The 27,989-nt window shown below is 34.2% G+C and overlaps 1 protein-coding gene across 1 annotated transcript in view; it reads left to right on the forward strand.

Moving 5' to 3' along the window:
- Positions 1-27,989, forward strand: part of Gyc32E (Guanylyl cyclase at 32E) — a 179,686-nt gene that overhangs the window by 116,374 nt on the left and 35,323 nt on the right. Inside the window, exons 12-19 of the mRNA XM_075294824.1 lie at positions 1,785-1,966; positions 2,147-2,264; positions 10,305-10,371; positions 10,446-10,543; positions 17,335-17,645; positions 17,989-18,158; positions 23,113-23,296; positions 24,334-24,474. Of these exons, the coding sequence (XP_075150939.1) occupies positions 1,785-1,966; positions 2,147-2,264; positions 10,305-10,371; positions 10,446-10,543; positions 17,335-17,645; positions 17,989-18,158; positions 23,113-23,296; positions 24,334-24,474 (1,271 nt within the window). The remainder of the gene's footprint in view (positions 1-1,784; positions 1,967-2,146; positions 2,265-10,304; positions 10,372-10,445; positions 10,544-17,334; positions 17,646-17,988; positions 18,159-23,112; positions 23,297-24,333; positions 24,475-27,989) is intronic.

Below are 27,989 nucleotides of genomic sequence, written 5' to 3' on the forward strand. Positions count from 1 at the left end.
CGAAAGCCTAACTGAATATTTGTCCTGAATTTTATACTAATTGAACTTGAAAAAGAAATTTAATTTGATATCTTTAATATCAATTTTGTAGCCCTATTCTATTTCTCTTAAAATATAAAATGAGAGTTGAAAATAAATTCGATGAAAGATGTGCAAAAGATAATTCTTTCCTCCCAAACATAATTTTAGACAAACAAAGATCGTTTATCATTTGCTTTTCGCTATAAAGAAGTTTGTGTGGAAGAAAAGTATATTCTTTTTGTGATAAACGTTGATTCTTTTGTAGGATGTAAACACAATTTCATATAGACTAACGAAAAACAAATTTTTTTTTCTGGCTAATTGCATCTTCCCTCACATCTTTCTCACTTACCTTTCGCCTGGACGGAGAATCGAACCACAGACCATACAGTTTGTAAGCCAACACACTATCCACAGTGCTACATATCTACGCATCTTCCAGAAGATGCACTCCCAATGATGTTCTTTATTTTAACTACCCAGGAAGTTCTTTCACCCAGAGAAGGAATATGATAACCTCAAACATGTTTTAAGAGCAAAATGTTATTTTGGGTGGTGACCATGTAACATGGTTTTTGCAACCATGTTATTTTCTCGGAAATCATGTATCTGGTTTTATTTGACGAGAAAATAACATTTTAGTGACAAACATGTTACATTAAATTTTGTCGAAAAAATGCTAAATCCAATCTGAAAAAATTGTGAGTTTTTGAAAATATTTGAGGTCAAACGTTTCCGACAAGCGTTAGATTCCTTAAAAAATTATAAAAATTATTTATTTGACAAAATATCGCAGAATTTTTTAATTTACATCAAAAACATTGAATTCGGGTCACACCTAAAGAAGTGATGCAAATTTAGTGCAACGGCTATTGAAATGGAGGACTTCCGTCCTATGACAAGCCCATGTTAAATTCATCGCATTTGCGTCAATTTTGCACCACTTTCGGATCCAAAAAGAACATTTTCATTACTTTTTTGGCAAAGCTTTGTTTTGCTGGTTGATATTGTCATCAACAGACAATTATCACTATAGCGATCAACGCACAAGGGACACAAACAGTCAAGCAGTTATATTTATAAAGCATATTTTTCGGCATCTACGAGCCGAAGTAAAAAAACTTTATTTGACAGAAACATTAATTTAGTTGACCACCGTGGATCAATGGTTAGCATGCCCGCCTCGCATACAAAGGGTCGTGGGTTCGATCCCTGCGTCGACCGAACACCAAATAATGTTTTTACACATATTCCAAAAATGTTTGGAAGATTCCGAAAAGATATCCGACATTACATACTACTATATTACATTTTTACTATGAAACTTCAAAATGTGTCTTATTAAAGACTTAAGATCAGAAAAGACATTGTTTGATATAAACGAAATAGACTGTGCTTTTGGATCAAAAATTATTTTTTTATTGGAAAACTAAAAAATTTGTAAAAAAAAAAATTTTTTGGTGATAAAAGTTTGAAATTTCGAAGAAATTCATAAAAGAAAGACGTTTTCGCTACACGTTTTCCAAACGTTTTTCGTTGCATGTGTGGCTAAGTAGTCCAATGTCCAATCACAAAATCTGGAAAATTTTGAGAAGTAGGTAGATATTTAAAGATAGAAGCCTTTTTATTTGACAATTTTGAAAATTGTCACGCGGTAAAACTGATGCAATAGATTCGGCCCAGCGGGACTTTCGTGCATATTGTTTGCTTCTATTACCATTTAAAGCCTTCAATACATTAACCAATTTGTATATATTTTCCAGGAATTTCGCTATATAAAACCAGATCGTCCCATACAATGGCTTAAGGGTAGGCCACCACTGTGCGAGCCCTTATGCGGTTTTGATGGAGAACTTTGCAGGAGACGTAAGCTGGATTGGCGCTATATGACATCGGGATCATTCTTTGGATTATTTGTCGTCATTGCAGCAATATTTCTAATTAAGTAGTGAACATTATTTAATCTTTCCGATGTTTTTGTTGTGACAACCATCCCTTTTTCAATCGACTCTTCAAAAATTCACCAAAATTTCATTATCATCACCTTACCATTAATATAATGAAAGCGAACAAAATGCCAGTGGTTTTGATTACGAATAACACATGCATCTCCTTATATTTTTAGGCATTATCGTTATGAACAGACCTTGGCTGGGCTTCTGTGGAAAATCGATATGAAGGATGTAACCATCATTAATATGGAGAATAATTGCGATTTCAATACTCTGAAGAGCAAAAATATTGTAAGTGTATATTTATTTTTGAAAGCGACTTTTAAAAGGAACTGTATTAATATCAAATGGTAGGGTTCTTCATTACTGCATTTTCTCAATTATAGGCCAGTATTAAGTTGGCATTGTCGCGCTAAATTGGTCATTTTTTCACGGTTACTTTTCTTTAATAATGCATTTCACTGAAAATAAACATTTTCAATTTTTGCATTGGATCATTCCCCATCGAGTTATATTAAAAGATAATATTTTATTCTTTTATTATTTTATTCAAAAAGATGTAATTTTATTCTGTTTTGCCTATTTAATTTTGTGTTTAGCGGTTAAACTCGAACTTAGTACCCACCTTATGGTAATTAAAAAAAAAAAAACAAAAATGTATACCTGTGGAAAAAAATATTCACTGGAAATGTCTTCCGAAGTCATAATAACATATTTTAATTAGCTGAGAATTTTTTACAGACTTTGTGCTTTATTTTTCCGTGAATTATCTACGAATACATGGAAAATTAAAATGGGTTTAATAGACCTCATTAAAATTGCGTACACTTGACGAAATTTTACCCTATATATATTTTATATTCACTATGGCATTAACATACTAACCACAAGTGCTGCGAAACCAAATTTGAACCTTCTGCACTTTCTATCTTTTAAAAGCTAAAACCATAATTAGAAACAAAGGGCGATGGCCTAAATACCAAACCATTTGATTTTAATGTATTATCCATAAAGTTATATTAACTTTGTCATTCCGTTTGTAACACATCGAAATATTGCTCTAAGACCCCATAAAGTGTATATATATTCTGGGTCGTGGTGAAATTCTGAGTCAATTTAGTCACGTCCGTCTGTTGAAATCATGCAGGCAAAGAAGGAGTATGATCACCCTAACCATGTTCCAAGAGCAAAATGCTACTTTTTTCACGGAAAACATGAAGCATGTTTGTCGAAACCATGTTCTTTTCTCGGAAAATTTGTATCTGATTTCGGAAAGCATGTTATGCTTGACGAGAAAAGAATATTTTTGCGACAAAAATGCTACATAGTCGCTGTGAAAAAGAAACATGGTGCTCTTGAAACATGTTTGAGGTGATCATATTCCTTCTCTGCACGGATGAAAAAGACTGTTTTTCATATGTTTGGAACACAAATTTTTAAACACAATATTTTTGAGTGCAAGCATATAATGTTCATAAACTAGCATAACATGTTTGGGACTATATGTTAATATGTTAGAACATATTATGTTTGGGACATAAAATGTTTGTAAATATAATATGCTTGGATGCAAACATATATTAATTTAGAAATAGCCTATAAACATATATGTGTTTAGTAGCTTGGAGCGCTATTTAACAGGGAGCGATATTGAATTAAGTTGGTGGTTGTTGCTTGTTATTACAAAATTAACATTTTATTTTTCCTTGGGCAATTGATCAGCTACTTCTTTGATCCTTACAAACTGTGTGGTCCGCTGTTCGAATCCCCGTCCGGCAAAAGGTAAAATTAAAATAAAACAAGTACATACGGCCGCAAGTTCGGCCAGGCCGAATCTTATGTACCCACCACAGTGGATTGCGTAGGGGATCGGCTTATATGGGGCCTATATATAATTATGGACCGATATCGACCAATTTTTGCATGGTTGCTAAAGACCATATACTAACATCACGTACAAAATTTCAGCCGGATCGGATGAAATTTGCTTCTCTTAGCGGCCTCGCAAGCCAAATCGGGGGATCGGTTTATATGGGGGCTATATATAATTATGGACCGATGTCGACCAATTTTTGCATGGTTGTTAGAGACCATATACTAACACCATGTAGCAAATTTCAGCCGGATCGGATGAAATTTGCTTCTCTTAGTGGCCTCGCAAGCCAAATCGGGGGATCGGTTTATATGGGGGCTATATATAATTATGGACCGATGTGGACCAATTTTTGCATGATTGTTAGAGACCATATACTGACACCATGTACCAAATTTCAGTCGGATCGGATGAAATTTGCTTCTCTTAGGGGCCTCGCAAGCCAAATCGGGGGATCTGTTTATATGGGGGCTATATATAATTATGGACCGATGTGGACCAATTTTTGCATGGTTGTTAGAGACCATATACTAACACCATGTACCAAATTTCAGCCGGATCGGATGAAATTTGCTTCTCTTAGAGGCCTCGCAAGCCAAACTTTGGGGTCCATTTATATGGGGGCTATACGTAAAAGTGGACCGATATGGCCCATTTGCAATACCATCCGAACTACATCAATAACAACTACTTGTACCAAGTTTCAAGTCGATAGCTTGTTTCGTTCGGAAGTTAGCGTGATTTCAACAGACGGACGGACGGACGGACGGACATGCTCAGATCGACTCAGAATTTCACCACGACCCAGAATATATATACTTTATGGGGTCTTAGAGCAATATTTCGATGTGTTACAAACGGAATGACAAAGTTAATATACCCCCCATGCTATGGTGGTGGGTATAAAAAATCATACAATTGAATAAGTTCTTCTACAATGTTTGTATTACAGAAAAAGGTGCTAAGAACTAAAAAATCTCGTGGAAGTGAGAAAGATGTGGGGGAATATACAATTGGGCAGAAACAAAATTTTGAGCATTCAGGTCGAAAAACTATGTTGTTAGTACCTATATTACCTGTTTATTTTCATAATTCATTATGATTGTAAATATATAAATAAATAAATAAAATTTTGAGCACAATATTGTTTGGGAGAATTTTTTTTAAGCATATAATATTTTTGGGTGCAAAATGCTTCCAAACATATTATATGTTCACATAATAACATATTGTTTTTTGGAAGACAACATTATTGAATTTGGATGCAAAAATACAAAATGTTTGGAACTTAGACTACCCAAACATATATTGTTTAGACCAATATGCTTTCAAACATATAATACATTGGAAGAGCTCAAACATATAAATGTTTGGGCAATACCCAAAAATGTATATGCTTGAAGCAGAATATAAACCGACCCCAGATTGCGGAGCCTCTTGGAGGAAAAAACTTCATAGGATCCAGTTGAAATTTGGTACGTGGTTAGTATATGGTCTTTAACATCCATCCATGCAAATTGGTTCAAACCACACCCAGAAAAAAGGGGCTCTAATGCCAACTGAACTTTATTTTTGTTTATGACGATTAGTTGATTTTAGTTAAATTTTGCACAATATGAGTAAATGTTCCTTATTTGAATAATTTTTTGCTAACTTTAATGGCGTGAACTAAAAATAAGAAAAATATAGTGCACAATTTTACTAAAAAATAAAATAGTTCATATTTTCCTAAAATTGCAGAAGTTTGCTTAAATTGAGTTCATAAATCTCTCAAATGAGTAAATTTTATTATAATTGTACCTGTCATGAACTTCGTATAGTGCTAAAACATTTTAACATATTTTCAGTCCAATTTTTTCTTTCAGCATATGAAATTGTCTTAAACAAGAGAAAAAATAATTATTTTTAATAAATTTTCTTCAAAGTATTAACTTATTTGTAACATGTTGCAATTAGAAAACTTTTTTAGTTAAAATTTTCTAAAGTAACCCTACATTTTCTTCCACGGTGGGTTCACTTTTTTTGGGTGCAGTCCATAATTATATATAGCCCCCATATTTACCTATCCACAGATTTGACCTCCGGGCCCTCTTGAGGGAGCAAATTTCATCCGATCCGGTTGAAATTCGGTACATGGATTTTATGTGTGGTCTCTAACAACCACGCAAAAATTGGTCTAAATCGGTCCATAATTATATATAAATTTCATCCCATCTGGTTGAAATTTAACTTTTTTGACCTCTAACATCTATGCAAAAATTGGTCCAAATCAGTCCATAATTATATATAGCCCTCATATAAACGGATCCCAAGGTTTAACCTCCGGAGCATCTTGGAGGATCAAATTTTAACCGATCTGGTTGAAATTTGGTACGTGGTATATTTGATTCATTTCGGTCAATAATTATATATAGGATCCCTAGATTTGACCTCCGGAGCCTCTTGGTGGAGTAAATTTCATCCGATTTGATTGAAATTTGGTACGTTGTGTAAGGATATGGCCGCTAACAACCATGCCAAAATTGTTCCATATCGATCTATATTTATATATAGCCCGACCCCCAATCACACAAAAATTGGTCCATATCAGTTCATAATTGTATATAGCCCCCCACGTAAAGCGAACTTCACTTGTGGCTCTCTAATTACCACTAACAGTTCATATCAGTTCATAATTGTATATAGACTCGCTATATATACCGATCAAGAACTGAATTATTATTAATTCAAGGCCGTATTTAATCGACCGTTTTGTCTAACTTAAAATTTAGAAGAGTTACCTTGCCATCGGCAAGTATTACCACAGCCCAAGTAATTCGATTGTGGATGCCAGTCTTTAATAGAAGTTTCTACACAATCCATGGTGGAGGGTACATAAGATTCGGCCTGGTCGAACCCTGCCTATGTATAGGTGCTGAGAAAACAGTTTTGTTTTGTCAGGAAAAAAAGTATAAACGAAATAAATTTTGTAGCACTTTGACTCAATAAAAAACATACTCGCAAGTGGTAATCATGCACTCGATTTTGCTTTGCGATTTGGTCTGAGACCAATATTTCAACGTGTTACAAACGGGATGACAAAGTACCCCCATCCTATAGTTGAAAAATTGGATGCTCCAAACATAATATATTCTAACCACCAGAAAAAAGACAACGAAATATTTTATAGCCGATTTAACTTGATTTTAGTTCATGAAAATTTGTTGATGTTAGTTCCATTTTGTCAAATGTGAGAAAATTTTTCGTATTTTAATTATTTTTCGTCTCAAATAATTCTTAAATAAGTAAATTGTTTTTATACCCACCACCATAGGATGGGGGTATATTAACTTTGTCATTCCGTTTGTAACACATCGAAATATTGCTCTAAGACCCCATAAAGTATATATATTCTGGGTCGTGGTGAAATTCTGAGTCGATCTGAGCATGTCCGTCCGTCCGTCTGTTGAAATCACGCTAACTTCCGAACGAAACAAGCTATCGACTTGAAACTTGGCACAAGTAGTTGTTATTGATGTAGGTCGGATGGTATTGCAAATGGGCCATATCGGTCCACTTTTACGTATAGCCCCCATATAAACGGACCCCAAAATTTGGCTTGCGAGGCCTCTAAGAGAAGCAAATTTCATCCGATCCGGCTGAAATTTGGTACATGGTGTTAGTATATGGTCTCTAACAACCATGCAAAAATTGGTCCACATCGGTCCATAATTATATATAGCCCCCATATAAACCGATCCCCCGATTTGGCTTGCGAGGCCCCTAAGAGAAGAAAATTTCATCCGATCCGGCTGAAATTTGGTAGATGGTGTTAGTATATGGTCTCTAACAACCATGCAAAAATTGGTCCACATCGGTCCATAATTATATATAGCCCCCATATAAACCGATCCCCCGATTTGGCTTGCGAGGCCCCTAAGAGAAGCAAATTTCATCCGATCCGGTTGAAATTTGGTACATGGTGTCAGTATATGGTCTCTAATAACCATGCAAAAATTGGTCCACATCGGTCCATAATTATATATAGCCCCCATATAAACCGATCCCCCGATTTGGCTTGCGAAGCCTCTAAGAGAAGCAAATTTCATCCAATCCGGCTGAAATTTGGTACGTGATGTTAGTATATGGTCTCTAACAACCATGCAAAAATTGGTCCACATCGGTTCATAATTATATATAGCCCCCATATAAACCGATCACCAGATTTGACCTCCGGAACCTCTTGGAAGACCAAAATTCATCTGATTCAGTTGAAATTTGGTACGTGGTGTTAATATATGGCCTCAAACTCCCATGCAAAAATTGGTCGATATCGGTCCATAATTATATATAGGCCCCATATAAACCGATCCCCAGATTTGACCTCCAGAGCCCCTTGGAAGGGCAAAATTCTTCCCATTCGGTTGAAATTTGGTACGTGATGTTAGTATATGGTATCCAACAACCATGCAGGAATAAGAAGTTTTAAGATACCACAACCCAAGTAATTCGATTGTGGATGACAGTCTTGCGTAGAAGTTTCTACGCAATCCATGGTGGTGGGTACATAAGATTCGGCCTGGCCGAACTTGCGGCTGTATATACTTGTTTTAATTTGAATTTCACATAGCGCTAAAGACATTTTAACAATTTTTAATTCCAAGTTTTTCTTCCAAATTTGAATTTTAGTTAAAAAATTTTAATATAAAACTAAATTTTCTTTAATGGTGGGTTGAATTTTTTCTGGGTGAACATTTTAAAATGTATACAAATATTTTATACTTGTTTATGAAAATTGAACGCACGGACGAAAAAGTCTGTTTTTCAGCTGTTTGGGTGTACAAATTATATGTTTGGAACTAAAATTTTTTAAACACAATATTTTTGAGTGCAAGCACATAATGTTCATAAACTAGCATAACAAGTTTGGGACATATATGTTTATATGTTAGAACATCTTATGTTTGGGACATAAAATGTTTGTAAATATAATATGCTTAGATGCAAACATATATTAATTTGGAAATAGCCTATAAACATATATGTGTTTAGAAAGAGAACATATATGTGTTTAGAAAGAGAGACCTAGAGAGTATGCTGCAAGTAAAATAATGGAAGTAACCAATTGGCGCCTTAAAAATATATCCACACAAAAAAAATTCATTAACACTTTTTTACTATCAGTGTATGCCCTAAGGTGAAACTAAGGTGAAATACAAACAATATTTTGTTTGGACCAATACTGAAAATATATATGCTCGAAGCAAAATGCTCGAAGCAAAATGTGGGGGTGTGCTTGCACTTAAAATTAATGAGTCCCAAACTCCTACATTTTCCAACGAAACATGAAAAACAAACTTTTCTCTCAAATGAATGATTTATAATTCTACACGGATGAAAAAGACTGTTTTTCATATGTTTGGCTATAAACATTATATGTTTGGAACACAAATTTTTAAACACAATATTTTTGAGTGCAAGCATATAATGTTCATAAACTAGCATAACATGTTTGGGACATATATGTTAATATGTTAGAACATATTATGTTTGGGACATAAAATGTTTGTAAATATAATATGCTTGGATGCAAACATATATTAATTTAGAAATAGCCTATAAACATATATGTGTTTAGTAGCTTGGAGCGCTATTTAACTGGGAGCGATATTGAATTAAGTTGGTGGTTGTTGCTTGTTATTATAAAATTAACATTTTATTTTTCCTTGGGCAATTGATCAGCTACTTCTTTGATCCCCGTCCGGCAAAAGGTAAAATTAAAATAAAAAAATAAAAAAATTATAGAATTGAATAATTTCTTCTACAATGTTTGTATTACAGAAAAAGGTGCTAAGAACTAAAAAATCTCGTGGAAGTGAGAAAGATGTGAGGGAATATACAATTGGGCAGAAACAAAATTTTGAGCATTCAGGTCGAAAACCTATGTTGTTAGCACCTATATTACCTGTTTATTTTCATAATTCATTATGATTGTAAATATATAAATAAATAAATACAATTTTGAGAACAATATTGTTTGGGAGAATTTTTTTAAGCATATAATATTTTTGGGTGCAAAATGCTTCCAAACATATTATATGTTCACATAATAACATATTGTTTTTTGGAAGACAACATTATTGAATTTGGATGCAAAAATACAAAATGTTTGGAGCTTAGAATACCCAAACATATATTGTTTAGACCAATATGCTTTCAAACATATTATATATTGGAAGAGATCAAACATATAAATGTTTGGGCAATACCCAAAAATATATATGCTTGAAGCAAAATATGTTTGGGAGTATATGTTACAGAAGCGATTTTATTGATGTAAATTAAATAAGTCGACCGAACCTATATTGATTGCTTTTCGTATTTGTTTTACTTACTAATTAATTTTTATAATGTGTTACAATAATATGCTTTAACAAATTTTATGTATTCCCATTTACCGCCTACTTGTAACTTTGCAGTACCAAATTTGCCGACAGAGTATTCTTACTGGAGGTGATACGAATAAAAAGGCTTTCACAAATATAGGTGGGTGTTATTTTTCTGTCTCCTGGGTATTTTTGACTTTCATAATCTGTAATCTGTATTTACTCTAATTTCAGGCTTGTATCGAGGCAATATTGTGGCAATGAAGAGGATTTTTAAGAAGACCGTAGATATCACACGTTCCGTTCGCAAGGAGTTAAAACAAATGCGTGAGGTAATTAGAATAGCAGAGTAATACAATACACTTTTGAAATTCCATACTGTGTTAATGACAATTCAGATACGAGTATTTTTGGATGATGAGTTATATAATTTTTCTTTCATTTACTTCGTATCTGTTTTATACCCATCACCACCCAGGATGGAGGTATACACCCAAAGACAAATGAAATTCGCCTTTAATATATGAATTTTCTTTGAGAGGAAATAAACTGTCTCTTTACTTTTTTATTTGATTTTATGGAAATTGTTTAGTGTCAAAAGCAAAATTTGTTTGTCTAAAATTGTGTTCCTCAGAAAAGAAAACTCTGCTTTCAGTGTACTAACTTTGTCATTCCATTTTTAAAGCATCGAAATATTATTCTCAGATAACGAGAAGTATATGTATTTTTCGTCGTTGTAAAATTCTACTTCGATCTGGCCATGTTCATGCGTCTGCTTAGATCCCGCTACAAAAAATACAAAATTTAGAATTTAGTAGAATTTTGAATAATTTTTTTTTTAATAAACATTTTTAACAAACACAAATATTTTTTCCATCCTCTGCTTTCTTGTACAAAAATAACACGTAAAAAGAAAAAAAAAACGTTTGGATGACGGGCATCACAAAAATTATTCTTTGGTGGAGTTTATGAATTTTTTCAAATTCGTACATAGTGCCCACCTTATAGCGATAATTGTATGTTAATGACATTGTATGGTCCGCGGTTCGATTCTCCGTCTGGACTAAGGATTAAATAAAATTTATCTACATTGCATATTCAAAAAGTGCTGAGAACTAGTGAAAATGGGAAAAACTTGAAGATGCAAAAAATTGAAAAAAAAGTTAGTACTTTTTTAAATTGTTTTCGCATACTTTCAAAAAGGCAACTTTTATCATGAAATGTCTATACTTTTTTTCCAAACAAACTTCCTTACAGCGAAAAGCGTTGGTTGTTTATCTAACAAGTATATACAGAACTAAGTTCGGCCGGGCCGAATCTTGAATACCCACCACCATGAACCAAATATAGGGTTTCCTTTGAAATTTCAGGAGGGCTTGAGGACTTGAGAACACTTCCCGAAGATAAATTTAAAGATTTCACCTATGAGGACTATATCAGATTCTGGATTTATTAGAACCATTTTCGTTTGAGTTTTAGAGGAATCATTAACATCTCTTGTAAGTGTGCAAGAAAATTATAAAATAACGTCTTGATTTGAAATCTTAAATCTGTAGAAATAAAATCTGCAAATTTTACATTGAGTTTCAAGCAATTTTCATGATCAGTGCGCCTTCTAAACCCCCAAGAAGTGAAGTCGGTCTATATGGAGGCATTACCACATGGACCGATAAAAACTTAATCCGATACACGTTTTTGTGAGCCTAAAATACCAGAATATTTACAATTTCAGGCAAATCAGATAAAAACTACGGTTTCTAAAAACCCAAGGAGTTAAATCGGGAGATCGTTCTTATGAGGGCTATACTAAAATATGGACCGATACTCACCGTTTTCGGCACACCTCTTTATGACCCGAAAATACCTCTAGATTTCCAATTTCAGGCAAATAGGATAAAGACTTCGGATTCTAGAAGCCTAAGAAGTAAAATCGGGAAATCGGTCATATGGGGGCTATACCAAAATATGGACCGATACTCACCATTTTCGGCACACCTCTTTATGGTCCTAAAATACCTCTAGATTTCCAATTTCAGGTAAATTGAATAAAAACAGCGGTTTCTATAAGTCCAAGAAGTAAAATCGGGAGATCGGTCTATATGGGGGCTATACCAAAACATGGACCGATACTCATCATTTTTGGCACACCTCTTTATGGTCATAAAATATCAAATTTCAGGTAAATAGGATAAAAACTTCAATTTCTATAAGCCCAAGACCCAAATCGGGAGGTCGGTTTATATGGGGACTATATCAAAACCTGGACCGATATAGCCCATCTTCGAACTTCACCTGCGTGCAGACAAAAGACGAGTTGTGCAATTTCAGTACGATTGCTTCATTATTGCAGACTGTAGCGTGTTTACAACAGACAGACGGACATCGCTATATCGTCTTAGAATTTCTCCCTGATCAATAATAAAGGGTGATACGGTCAAAATTTGGTCAAGGGAAAACGCGTGTAAATCGGTGAAATCGTTTATTTAAAAAATCAAATTAAATTTCTTTTTCAAGTTCAATTAGTATAAAATTCAGGAAAAATATTCAGTTAGGCTTTCGCTTTTCCAAGTCCGAATTGCCGGGCCTCACGCTTGACACCTGCCATCAGATTTTGTACAGCCACCTTGTCCACCTTCTTCGCCGCAGAAAGCCAGTTTGCCTTGAACTGCTGCACGTCCTTAGCAGTTTTTTTTTGGTCTTCTTTAGGTTCCGCTTGACAATAGCCCAGTATTTCTCAATTGGGCGGAGCTCTGGCGTGTTGGGAGGGTTCTTGTCCTTGGGAACCACCTGCACGTTGTTGGCGGCGTACCACTCCATGGCCTTTTTACCGTAATGGCAAGATGCCAAATCCGGCCAAAAAAGTGCGGAACAACCGTGCTTCTTCAGGAAAGGCAGCTAAACGTCTCTTTCACGTAAATTTCTTGGTTGACAGTCCCGGAAGCTATGAAAATGCTGCTTTTCAAGCCACAGGTACAGATGGCTTGCCAAACCAGATATTTCTTTGCGAACTTTGACAGTTTTATGTGCTTGAAAATATCTGCTACCTTTCCCCTTCCTTTTGCGGTATAAAACTCCTGTCCCGGAAGCTGCTTGTAGTCGGCTTTGACGTAGGTTTCGTCGTCCATTACCACGCAGTCAAACTTCGTCAGCATCGTCGTGTACAGCCTCCGGATCGCGCTTTGGCCGTCGTATTTTGTTTATCATCGCGATTTGGAGTCACTACCTTCTTATAAGTCGATAGTCCTGCAGGTTTTTTGGCTCGATGCACGGTTGTAGACGATACACCCAGCTTATTTGCGGCATCTCGGAGAGAGAGGTTAGGGTTTCGCTTGAAACTACCTGCAACTCTCTTTGTCGTCTCAGCGGCTTCCGGTTTTCGATTTCCCCCCGATCCAGACTTCCTGGCTGTCGACAAACGTTCCCCAAATACTTTAATTACATTTGTAACGGTTGATTTGGCAACTTTTAGCGATTTAGCCACCTATGCGTGCGAGTAGTTCGGATTTTCGCGATGCGCGAGCAAAATTTTGATACGCTGCTCTTCTCTCTTGGACGGCATTTTGACAACTGAAGAGTGAATTCCAAAATCAAAATAGGAGCAACATTCTACCCACACACACCTTCAAAATCAGGGGTGTTCAGGTTTTTTAAATGCAGAATTGAAAGAAATATGTCAAGTTGATATTGACCAAATTTTGACCGTATCACCCTTTATATATACTTTATATAGTCGGAAATCGATATTTCGATGTGTTACAAACGGAATGACAAACTTATTATACCCCCTCACCATTCAATGTTGGTGGGTATATAAATGGCGTTTGGGATGAAAGAATTATTTTTTTTTTTTGTGCAGGTAATTTCTTGTCATTATTTACAGCTTATGGTTTTATTTGAAGACATTTAGCAAATCAACAACAAAGTCTACTGGAAATCTAAACAATCAAATGGTAGCATTATACTACTAACGAAAATCAAAATCAGAAAAAAATATTTTTTTATTTTTAATTATACCCTAAACCACATAGTGGTCAGGGTATAATAAGTTTGATCGGCCAAAAAATGTGCCTATCAGAAATATTGATTTTAGACCCCATAAAATATATACCGATCGACTCAGAATCACCTCTTGAGTCGAGGTGATGTCCGTCCGTCGCAATTATTAACCGATTTTGATGAAATTTGGTACAGGGAGTTTTTTGAACACAAGGACGAACGCTATTGAATTTGAAAGAAATCGGATCAAATTTAGATATAGCTCCCATATATATGTATCGCCCGATTTCGACAAATGGGGTCACGTTGCGCGTTTTTTCAAACGGATCGTCACCAAATTTGGCAAAAGGTAATCTTTTTCATCGTCCTTCAAGTCTGCAAAATTTCGTCCAAATCGGTTCAGATTTAGATATAGCTCTCATATATATGTATCGCCCGATTTTCCCAAATATGGCCACAAAACCTTTATTTATCAACCGATCTTACTCTTCTATAGCACTTACTATATGTGCAAAAAATCATCGAAATCGGTTCAGATTTAGATATAGCTCCCATATATATGTATAGCCCGATTTTCCCAAATTTGGCCATAGAACCCTTATTTATTAACCGATCTTACTAAAAGTTGGCTAGATCTAGTCCTCTGTAGTACTAACTATATGTGCAAAATTTCATCGAAATCGGTTCAGATGTAGATATAGCTCCCATATATGTATCACTCGATTTTGAAAAATTCGCCCCTAATAACCTTATGTTTGACCATACAGGCCTCATTTCTTAACTGATCTTACTCAAATCTTGCACAAGGTAACCTTTTGTGGTATTAATCAAACCCGCAAAATATTATGCAAATTGGTTCAGATTTAGATATAGCTTCCATATATATGCATCGCTCGATTTTCCCAAATTTGGCCATAATACTCTTATTTATTAACCGATGTTACTCAAATTTCAAATTTTGATGTACTAGCCGATCGTACTTATACGTACTTGTAGCTCTTACATAAGAATATTGCTCGATTTTTACAAATTTGTATTTATTACCCACACTAATTTAACCATTTTCTCTTTTTTAATAATGGGCTCAATATTAGTGGCATACTAACTCCGTAGGTGCAATATCAACACAGCCAGTGTTGCTAGAAGTAGGGGAAATTCCCTATATGTAGGTTTTTCTAATATTTAGCGTCTTGTAGGGACGTAGGGCCACAATGTAGGACATTTTCACTCAACACAATTTGGAATAATTTTTACATTTTGGTGGATCTAGAGGAGGAAATTAGAAGCCGGCAAGGCTTGATCTTTAACAATGTGTGGTAAACTTTATTCCTGTAGAAAATTTTGTCAACATTTTATTTCTATAGAACATTTTGTCAAAATTGTATTTCTATAGAAATTTTTTTCAAAATATTATTTCTATAAAAAATTTTCTCAAAATTTTATTTCTGTGAATTTTTTTCTCAAAATTTTATTTCTATAGAATTTATTGTCAAATAGAAAAATTGTCTATAAAAAATTTCTCACGAAAATTTGTTTATAGAAACTTTTTCCAAAATTTTATTTTTATAGAGATTTAACAAAAAAGATTACTAATTTGGGTAGAATTCTGCCAACTGTGGCAACCGTGGTAGTAATACAAATTTATATTCTAAGTTATATACGTTGCATATGTGTTTTAAGATAATAATGTAAAGGGTGATTCTTTTGAGGTTAGGATTTTCATGCATTAGTATTTGACAGATCACGTGGGATTTCAGACATGGTGTCAAAGAGAAAGATGCTCAGTATGCTTTGACATTTCATCATGAATAGACTTACTAACGAGCCACAACGTCGAATTTTCAGTGAATGGGCCCTAGAAAAGTTGGCAGAAAATCCGCTTTTTTATCGACAAATTTTGTTCAGCGATGAGGCTCATTTCTGGTTGAATGGCTACGTAAATAAGCAAAATTGCCGCATTTGGAGTGAAGAGCAACCAGAAGCCGTTCAAGAACTGCCCATGCATCCCGAAAAATGCACTGTTTGGTGTGGTTTGTACGCTGGTGGAATCATTGGACCGTATTTTTTCAAAGATGCTGTTGGACGCAACGTTACGGTGAATGGCGATCGCTATCGTTCGATGCTAACAAACTTTTTGTTGCCAAAAATGGAAGAACTGAACTTGGTTGACATGTGGTTTCAACAAGATGGCGCTACATGCCACACAGCTCGCGATTCTATGGCCATTTTGAGGGAAAACTTCGGAGAACAATTCATCTCAAGAAATGGACCGGTAAGTTGGCCACCAAGATCATGCGATTTGACGCCTTTAGACTATTTTTTGTGGGGCTACGTCAAGTCTAAAGTCTACAGAAATAAGCCAGCAACTATTCCAGCTTTGGAAGACAACATTTCCGAAGAAATTCGGGCTATTCCGGCCGAAATGCTCGAAAAAGTTGCCCAAAATTGGACTTTCCGAATGGACCACCTAAGACGCAGCCGCGGTCAACATTTAAATGAAATTATCTTCAAAAAGTAAATGTCATGGACCAATCTAACGTTTCAAATAAAGAACCGATGAGATTTTGCAAATTTTATGCGTTTTTTTTTTTTTTTAAAGTTATCAAGCTCTTAACAAATCACCCTTTATTTAGAACGATTTTTGTTTTATAATATTTTTTAAATTTAACGAAAAATATAGTTGGGAAAATTATTTGGGAATGTATGGGAAAGTAGGGAACTTTTTTTGTCCATGTAGGGTAAACCGAACATTTTCCCTGGCAACATTGACTATGAGCTATAGTCAGATTGACACAAAGCACCCATAGACATGTACCCCTTAATTTTCTTAAATATGCAACTGCAGTTTATCTCCCAGACCTATATGTTACCCCACAAATGCTTAAATATGAATACTAATTCTGTAATGGTGGTTTAGGGTATGATATAGTCGGCCCCGCCCGACTTTCTACTTTACTTACTTGTTTTTTAATTACAGAAATTAAAAAAGTGAATCCATAGTTGACATTTATTCGAATATTTACATTGATTGACATCTTTTACAGGATCTGAAAACATATCAACACTTTCTTTTAAAGCATAAGAATTCCATTTAATCATTGTTTCTTATCGTACCTTCTTTTTTTAGCTTCGCCATGAGAATATTATAAATTTCATTGGCGTCTCCATAGATCATGGATCAGTCATCATATTCACAACCTACTGTGCCCGTGGCAGCCTCGAAGATGTCCTGGCCAACGAGGATTTGCACTTGGATCACATGTTCATTTCATCACTAGTCAGTGACATAATCAAGGGCATGATAGCATTGCATGACTCTGAAATCATATCACATGGTAATCTTAGATCCAGCAATTGTCTCATCGATTCACGATGGGTCTGTCAAATATCCGATTTTGGTCTGCATGAATTTAAATATGGTCAAGAGGAACCTCACAAGTAAGTATATGAGGCCACAGCATAAAGCCGAAGGCCAGTGCAATTTGATATCAAACCAGAAATATGAAATTTTTCAGTTTCTACGAAGAGGAATTTAATTGGTGTTGTTGTTGTTGTTGTTGTTTGGTTTTTGCCAACATCTTGAACAACAAGGCCCTTACCAGTGGTCAGTTTTAAGTCATATCCTTGTAATGGATTTGACATGGCAATTTTGTTGGAAAATCTGCTTACAGCCTGTATCCACTTAGCATTGGCCTTCTAATTGACCTCTTGTTTTCTTTTCATGTTGTGGCTTTTTTGTTTTTTTTTTTTTTTTTTTTTTTTGTGGTGAATTGGTTTCTAGGCGAGAATTAGAATTAAAGCGTGCCTTATGGAAAGCACCCGAACTATTGAGGGATGCAACTATGCCAATGCGTGGCACTCAGAAGGGAGATGTGTATTCATTTGGAATTGTTTTATATGCAATTATTGGCCGCCAAGGACCATGGGGTAATACATCCTATTCCAAAGAGGGTAAGTACACTGTTATGAAAATAATTTATTTGATAATGATATTAGAAGAGAAAACTAAACGCCGAAAAATGGGTTTCAAAAACAATGTTAGAGTTCTTTTAAATTTAATTGAAATTAAATTAATTACAATAAAATTCCGTTGAAAATAAGTGCAAAAATAAAAAGTTTCCCTCACTGAAAAAAATATTATCGTGCAAATTTTGCTTAGAAAGGAAGACATATTTATCAGATATAAAGTTTTTTTTTCGTTGTCCAAAAGTCGATAAACTTTTCAATGAAGCCGTATTGTCCTTATAATTATGTGATTTGACTTAAAATTGGGTATCATAACATGAAAAAAATGTTTGGGGATGATTTAAAATTAATGAAATTGTTTTTAAATTTGTTGTCTGTTTGCATCTTGACTACAAAGCAAAAAATCGTTCAGAAATAGTACATATTTTTTACATGAAACATAGCATAATTTCTACTGGAAGTCGAGTATGAATTTGTAAAATAACGTCGTCGTTAACACGTTTTTAAAGGACTTTGATATCACAATAAAACAAAAAGCTGAAAAAAAACGAAAAATTAAAATTTGCTTCCAAAAAGCAGGTACACAAAACCCAAATTTAAAAGACAATTTTGTTTTAAATGTATCCTTTCTTGTATTCTCCGCTTCTTTGGCTCGGAATCAATGCCAAAAGTGTTAAGGTAAAGACAAAATCTTTGGAACCGGGCATGCTTTTTTCAGTGCATAATCGAGGGTACATATTAGAGGTGTGCACGTGAATAATATTTTACTCACGCGTGAGTAAACCTATAGTACATATATATGGGAGCTATATCCAAAACAGAACCGATTTTAACATGCATGCATAGCTAGAGTTTTAATCCCTGTGCAAAATTTCACGTGAATCGGGCCTCTGTTGTCATATGAGTGTAAACCGGGCGAAAATTATATGGAAGTTATGTCTGAATCTGAAACGATTTCAAACAAAATTTAGCACACTGCATGATACTTCAATTTTACTCTTTGTGCAAAGTTGGAAGCATATCAAGACGTAACTCTAGCCTTAGGAGTAGCGTTACCATTAAGAATTTCTAGAAAGTGGCATAAAAAGTGCCAAAAGCAATAAAAGATGGCACACTCACTTAAAAAAAGTGGCACACAATTTCATAAAAATTTATAGGCATTTATGTCGGTGTATTTAATAACGTAATGACAAAAAAGAATAATTGGTCACAAATATAATATTAAACTCTTGAACTCGATTATTAAATAAGAATTCAATCATATGTAATCTTATCGCTATTTTCCATCGAAATTTGTAAAATATATAAAAGTATCACATTTAGTGGCACAAAAGTGACAAATTTGCCACTAAAGTGGCACAACGGTAACTAAAGCGGCACAAAGGTATATTGGGTGAAGGATACATATGTGAGCTATATATAAATTTTCTACCAAATTTAACATGCATAGCTAGAATGTTAGTTATACCCCCTGCTCTGAAAAAAACACTGAACCCACGACGAAGAAAAATTTTAGTTAATTTAGAAAATTTGACATCACTCCGATATCACAAAAATTAGTAGATATTTTTCAACAAATTTAAGAAAATTTAGTAGACACAATTAATTTTTTTACTTGTTAAAGAAAATTTTGTAGTTTGAAAGAAAAAATTGGAGTTCAAAATTGCAGCAATGTCTTTAGTGCCATACGAAGTTCAAAATGGGCGCATTTGTAGTAAAATTTACAAATTTAAAGAAATAATGAAATATTTTGTGAATCTGTATGCTTAATTTGTGTATAAGTTTTTCTCCTTTTTAGTTCATATAACGTACGCATACAATTATTAGAGTAAAGGAAACTTTCTCCAAACATAATAATTCTATGAACTAAAATAAAGTTAAATTGGCTTGGGTGAAAAAGAGAGTTCACATTTTTTTGGTGTGTGCAAAATTCTACGTAAATCGGAATAAAACTTTAACCACAGAGGTCGTATGAGTTAACATCGGGCGAAAGATATATATGAAAACTATATCAAAATCTGAAGCGATTTCAATCAAATTTAGCACACATGACGACACTACTAATTTTGTTCCCTGTGCAAAAAAAACTCTGCATCAGGCAAAGATATATTTATATGGGAGCTATATCGATATCTGTACCGATTTCTTCAGAAATCAATAGAGTTCCTGAAGGTCTGCAGCCTCAACTTAATTTTTATACTTATTAGAACTTACCTTAAGATATTAACTATTGTGATTGACTCCGTTTTATGCTACGTTTCCACAAACTAATGATTTAGCTAAAACTTTCCTCCTTTTCGTATATCGAATATATGATGGACAGTTTAGCTATATCGTAAAAATAGAAAAACTTCAAACCACAAAAAAAAATTGTTCATCAAAATCTATCAAACTTTTCAAAAGGAGTGCCCCAGGGTTCGATACTGGGTCCACTTTTATTCTCCCTGTATATCAATGATTTACCAAGTCAATTGCTTTCTGTCAGGTGCATATGTATGCGGACGATGTTCAGGTCTATATTAGTAGCACGAGGGATGGACTAGATGAACACGTGGGGATGATCACCATTATTTATCTAGGATTTATGCATGGGCTGGTTCTAATGGTCTGTGTCTTAACCCAACCAAATCTAAATGTTTGATTATAAGAAAAAGGTTAACGCAATTTTCTCACGATATTGATATACGGATGGGTGGGAGGAGACTTGAGATTGTCGACCGTGCGAAAAATCTAGGCGTGATGTTTAATAGCTATCTTACTTGAAGGGATCACATTAATACAGTCATAGGACAGAATTACTGTAAATTATGGTCACTATGTGAGCTGTTTGCAAACTGTGACTCAGTGAGCAAACGCAAACCAAATACCTTTTTTAATAGTGTGACGCGATATCTGTACGGCTTGAAGCGACGGGATTCTGTATCTCGTTATAACGTGGTTCTGTACGGGGTTGGTATTAATGAGTTGTTGCATATAAGGTCGCTTATCTACTTACAGAAGATAATTTATACGCGCACACCACCGTATTTGTATCGGAAAATTAGCTTTGCCCGATCCAATACCCAGCAAAAAAAGAGCTTCCAAAAAAGTAGTTTGGATCCCCAATCTGTGATCCGGAAGTAGTGCAAACTTGGATCATCTCCAATGAATTTTACATGGGCTTGTCATAGGACGGAAGTACTCCCTTTTTGGATCCTTTGCATTGCTTTAGAAGTTGTGCCCAGGAAGTTAATTTGAATGAAGAAATTAAAATGCGAAAAAAAAATTTTTTAACCAATTTCACTTTTTTTCATCCATATGTTTTATTACACTATTATTTTTACAATTTGAAAAACTTTTTCGCTCCGACCAGGGATTGAACCTGGGTTTGCTGGCACCATAACAGAACGCCTTAGCACACTCAGCCACAAACGCCATTAAACGTAAAGCGTCGAAAGGTCAATTCAAATGTTTGTGATATGATCGTAATACGACACCAAGGAATAACATTCTAATTGCTTCTCGAGATGTTCTTTATTAGTATGAACGAAAAAATAAGAAACGCAGGTTCAAATCTCACCAGCGGCAATTTTTTTTATCAAATATTTTTCTAAAAAATATTTTTTTATGTTATGCATCGTTTTTATTTTTTATTTTCGGCATATATTTTCGTATAAATATATTTTTTCCATTAAAAATCAACAAAAAAAAAATTACAAATTCTCGTAATTTGCAAAACCTTCTCAAAAGAACTTCCATGGAAGCGAAAAAGTCAAACGGCACAGGTTCAAATCCCATCGGGGCTGAAATTTATTTTTATTATTATTATTTTTTTACTTTTTTATTAATTTTCTGTTTTTTTTTTTATTTTTTTATTAGTTTTATATTTTTTTGTAAACTTTAATTGTCCAAAATTTGCACTTAAAATAGCTTGATTGCGTTTTTTCTAACACTTGTCCACAAGGACTGCATCGGAAGTAGAAAAAAATCATTGGGGGATCCCAAGACGCGCTTCAGAAGAAATGTTTGTGGACTTGTCCAAAAGGACTGCATCGGAAGTTGAAAAAACTCGATGGGGGATCCTAGAAATGTTTGTGGAACTACTTCCAATTTTTTTTGCTGGGTAGAGGTAAGAAACTTATACCTATGCTGCATCGGAAATTAATACCACAATGGCAGTTTTTCATTTTCGCCATACGTCTTTGGAACTCTCTACGAAATAAATTACAAACTATGAGCAATTCGGTAATTTTCAAACGTAAACTTTGGGAATTTTACAAGGAATCTGTAGATTAAACGGCCTGAATAGTGAATGACAACGGGTTTATTATTTATTTATGTATTTATATATTTTTTCTTTTTATTTATTTATTTATTATTATTATTTTTATTTATTTATATATATATATATATATATATATATATATATATATATATATATATATATATATATATATATATATATATATATATATATATATATATATATATATATATATATATATATATATATATATATATATATATATATATATATATATATATATATATATATATATATATATATATATATATATATATATATATTTTTTTTTTTTGTATTTTTATTATTTATTTATTATACTTTTTTTGATTAATTTCTTAAATTTAATTAAGAAAATTAAAAAAATTGCTATTTGATATATCTTCTTGAAATTAATTCTATGCTATAATAGAAGGATTTTTTTTTATTAACCACATTCCTTTTTGTTAAATTTCAAACTTGAAATTTGTCATGTTTTTTTCCTTGTTGTGATTTGTAATTTGTTGTCTTAACTCTATATTTAAATTTGTTTTATATAATTGTATTAGTTATAATATTTTAAAAATATGTAGGATTTTTCCCCGTACTATAATTATAAGAATTTTGTATTCTTGTTGTGCGGATAATATTCAATAAATATTTCATTGTTCTCCATAGAAATTATAACATTTGTTAAACAGCCAGAATTATTACACCATGGAGTATTCCGTCCATCTCTATCACAATTGGATATACCTGAATATGTGAGACAGTGCCTGCGTTCCTGTTGGGAGGAAGATCCTGAATTGCGACCAGATATTAGATTAGTTCGCATGAAACTGAAGGAGCTGCAAGCAGGATTGTAAGTATTTTTGAAATATATTGCAGTTTTTATATTTACAGTTAATTGCAACCAATACCAATATGCAGTGTTGTCAGTATTTTTCTGGCTCTTGTCCCCAAATTAAGACGCTTTCGTTTTCACAAAGATTTCCAATAAATTTTTGACAAGTTTTTATTAAAAAAAAATTAAGAAATGGGCGGTAGAACATCAGTAATAATTTAAAAATTGAAAAAAAAAAACATTTATTGTCATACCTGCTTGGGGGCTGCAATAAGTTCAAGATTTCGAAACACAGACCGGTGATCGTCATCAAAATGTTCGAGAAATGAAAATGGGAGTTCTGTCATTATGTATTTTTTAGAACGAAATATTGCTTCTAAATATTCAAGTAGTAGATAAATAGGATAAGGTGAATCATCTTCATCATTTCTATATTTAAGGGATATATAATGTCCAAATTAGTAATGAACTGATGAGGGGGCAACATTTAGGCCCCAATTTTTACGAAATGATTTCAAAATCGTAGAAAATTGTCTTAACCAAGCTGAGTGAAATTATAAACTAGAGCTTGGGCCCCCATGTAAAGCATTATCAGGCCTGTTTTCTTTTAGTACTGGATGCAACATTTACTATCCAGAACATCTCATATCATCCAGTACTAAAAGAAAACAGTCCTATTGTAAACCTTATTTATTATACTGAGCCCAATTCGAAACAAATTCTAATAAAAATCCATAAATTTATGGAAATTCCGGCAGCAAAATTTTCGTCTCCATTCCATACATATTCGTGTTATTTCAGCTCACTATTCACGCATGAGTGCGTGTGAATTGCTACAACACTAAAACATGTCAAAAGAGATTTTATTAAATTCGCAACATTGTACATCAGTATAATGTTTTTCATTTTAAATCGATACAACAGGGAAATAAATGTTCATTTATGAAAAGCACTCCAAACAAAAGCACTCTCATATATAGAGTGGGAATTTGTATCTTCATACATTTTCAACAATATGATCTAATGGATGTTACTCAATTGTGAATCATTTTTAGAAAACCCAATATATTTGATAACATGCTCTCCATCATGGAAAAATACGCATACAATTTGGAGGGATTGGTGCAGGAACGTACCACTCAGCTTTACGAGGAGAAGAAAAAAACTGATATGTTGCTGTACCAAATGTTACCAAGGTGAGTAGAAATTGCCAAACAAAAAAAAAATACAAAAATATATGGAGTGGGCGACGATATCCCAGAAATTGTTATTTAATTTATTTTAAGGTCAAATCAATCATTTACATAGAAAGCAATGAATGAAATTGGTAAAGTTAAACCTTTAACAAAAAATACTTTACCTCCAGATAAAAGAGTAGACCAACCAATATACACCAGAAAACAATTGCCTTCGAAAATAAAAGGAAAAACTTGCATGAATTTAGTGTAGCCGTTTTATTTTCATTAAAATAAATTTTTGTTTTAAAAATAATAAATTTTATTATTTCATTATTTCATTCAGTAAAAAAATGCTAAAATGAAAACAGTTAGAAATAGTTTATTATACCCTTCGCCACACTGTGGAACAGGGTATTATAAGTTAGTGCAGTTATTTGCAACACCCAGAAAGAGACGAGATAGACACATGATGTCTTTGGCAAAAATGCTCAGGGTGGGCTCCTGAGTCGATATAGCCATGCCCGTCTGTCCGTGAACACATTTTTGTAATCAAAGTCTAGGTAGCAGTTTTAGTCCAATCGACTTCAAATTTGGCACAAGTATGTGATTTGGGTCAGAATAGAACCCTATTGATTTTGGAAGAAATCGGTTCAGGTTTAGATATAGCTCCCATATATATATATATATATATATATATATTTCGCCCGATATGGACTTATGGCCCCAGAAGCCAGAGTTTTACCCTAATTTGCTTAAAATTTTGCACAACAAGAACAATTAGCACTATAGTCAAGTGTGCCAAATTTTATTGAAATCGGTGCAGATTTAGATATAGCTCCCATATATATCTTTCGCCCGATATGGACAAATAGAAGCCAGAGTTTTACCCCGATTCGGTTGAAATTTTGCACTAGGAGTACAATTAGTACAATTGGTTGTAATCGGTTCAGATTTAGATATATCTCCATTATATAGCTTTCGCCCGATTTACACTCATACGACCACAGAGGCCAATTTTTAACTCCGATGTAGTTGAAATTTTGCACAGGGAGTAGAATTAGCATTGTAGCTATGCATGCCAAATTTGGTTGAAATTGGTTCAGATTTAGATATAGCTCCCATATAAAGGGTGATTTGTTAAGAGCTTGATAACTTTTTTTTAAAAAAAAACGCATAAAATTTGCAAAATCTCATCGGTTCTTTATTTGAAACGTTAGATTGGTCCATGACATTTACTTTTTGAAGATAATTTCATTTAAATGTTGACCGCGGCTGCGTCTTAGGTGGTCCATTCGGAAAGTCCAATTTTGGGCAACTTTTTCGAGCATTTCGGCCGGAATAGCCCGAATTTCTTCGGAAATGTTGTCTTCCAAAGCTGGAATAGTTGCTGGCTTATTTCTGTAGACTTTAGACTTGACGTAGCCCCACAAAAAATAGTCTAAAGGCGTCAAATCGCATGATCTTGGTGGCCAACTTACCGGTCCATTTCTTGAGATGAATTGTTCTCCGAAGTTTTCCCTCAAAATGGCCATAGAATCGCGAGCTGTGTGGCATGTAGCGCCATCTTGTTGAAACCACATGTCAACCAAGTTCAGTTCTTCCATTTTTGGCAACAAAAAGTTTGTTAGCATCGAACGATAGCGATCGCCATTCACCGTAACGTTGCGTCCAACAGCATCTTTGAAAAAATACGGTCCAATGATTCCACCAGCGTACAAACCACACCAAACAGTGCATTTTTCGGGATGCATGGGCAGTTCTTGAACGGCTTCTGGTTGCTCTTCACTCCAAATGCGGCAATTTTGCTTATTTACGTAGCCATTCAACCAGAAATGAGCCTCATCGCTGAACAAAATTTGTCGATAAAAAAGCGGATTTTCTGCCAACTTTTCTAGGGCCCATTCACTGAAAATTCGACGTTGTGGCAGATCGTTCGGCTTCAGTTCTTGCACGAGCTGTATTTTATACGGTTTTACACCAAGATCTTTGCGTAAAATCTTCCATGTGGTCGAATAACACAAACCCAATTGCTGCGACATTTCATTCATCGACATTTCGCGGTCTTCAGCAACACTCTCAGAAACAGACGCAATATTCTCTTCTGTACGCACTGTACGCATTCGTGTGGTTGGTTTAATGTCCAATAAAGTAAACTGAGTGCGAAACTTGGTCACAATCGCATTAATTGTTTGCTCACTTGGTCGATTATGTAGACCATAAATCGGACGTAAAGCGCGAAACACATTTCGAACCGAACACTGATTTTGGTAATAAAATTCAATGATTTGCAAGCGTTGCTCGTTAGTAAGTCTATTCATGATGAAATGTCAAAGCATACTGAGCATCTTTCTCTTTGACACCATGTCTGAAATCCCACGTGATCTGTCAAATACTAATGCATGAAAATCCTAACCTCAAAAGAATCACCCTTTATATGTTTTTCTGATTTCGACAAAAATGGTCAAAATACCAACATTTTCCTTGTAAAATCGTCACTGCTTAGTCGAAAAGTTGTAAAAATGACTCTAATTTTCCTAAACTTCTAATACATATATATCGAGCGATAAATCATAAATAAACTTTTGCGAAGTTTCCTTAAAATTGCTTCAGATTTAAATGTTTCCCATATTTATACCCTTCACCACTACTGTGGTACAGGGTATAATAAGTTTGTGCATTTGTATGTAACGCCAAGAAATAGTGGTCATAGACCCATCTTTTAGTATACCGATCGGCTTAGAATTAAATTCTGAGTCGATTTAGCGATGTCCGTCTGTCTGTCTGCTGATGTATTTTTGTATGCAAAGTACAGCTCGCAGTTTTAGTCCGATTGTCCTAAAATTTGGTATAGGGTCCTGTTTCGGCTCAAAGACGATCCCTATTGATTTTGGAAAAAATCGGTTCAGATTTAGATATAGCTGCCATATATATTTTTCACCGATCTGGTCATAATTGGCGTGCATATCAACCGATCTTCCTCAAATTCCGTACATCCGAATATGTTATGAGTCTCGAAAAACTTGCAAAATATCAGCCAAATCGATTCAGATTTAGATATAGCTCCCATATATAGCTGTCGCCCGATTTACACTCATTTGCCCACAGAGGCCAATTTTTTGCTCCGATTTAGTTGAAATTTTGCATAGGGAGTACAATTAGCATTGTAACTATGCGTGCCAAATTTGGTTGAAATCGGTTCAGATTTAGATATAGCTCCCATATATATGTTTTTCTGATTTCGACAAAAATGGTCAAAATACCAACATTTTCCTTGTAAAATCGCCACTGCTTAGTCGAGAAGTTGTAAAAATGACTCTAATTTTCCTAAACTTCTAATACATATATATCGAGCGATAAATCATAAATAAACTTTTTCGAAGTTTCCTTAAAATTGCTTCAGATTTAAACGTTTCCCATATTTTTATACCCTTCACCACTACTGTGGTACAGGGTATAATAAGTTTGTGCATTTGTATGTAACGCCAAGAAGGAGTAATCACAGACCAACCTTTTAGTATACGGATCGGCTTAGA

The sequence above is a fragment of the Haematobia irritans genome, chromosome 2 (assembly GCF_050003625.1).
Source record: "Haematobia irritans isolate KBUSLIRL chromosome 2, ASM5000362v1, whole genome shotgun sequence".
Taxonomy (NCBI): Eukaryota; Metazoa; Arthropoda; class Insecta; order Diptera; family Muscidae; genus Haematobia; species Haematobia irritans.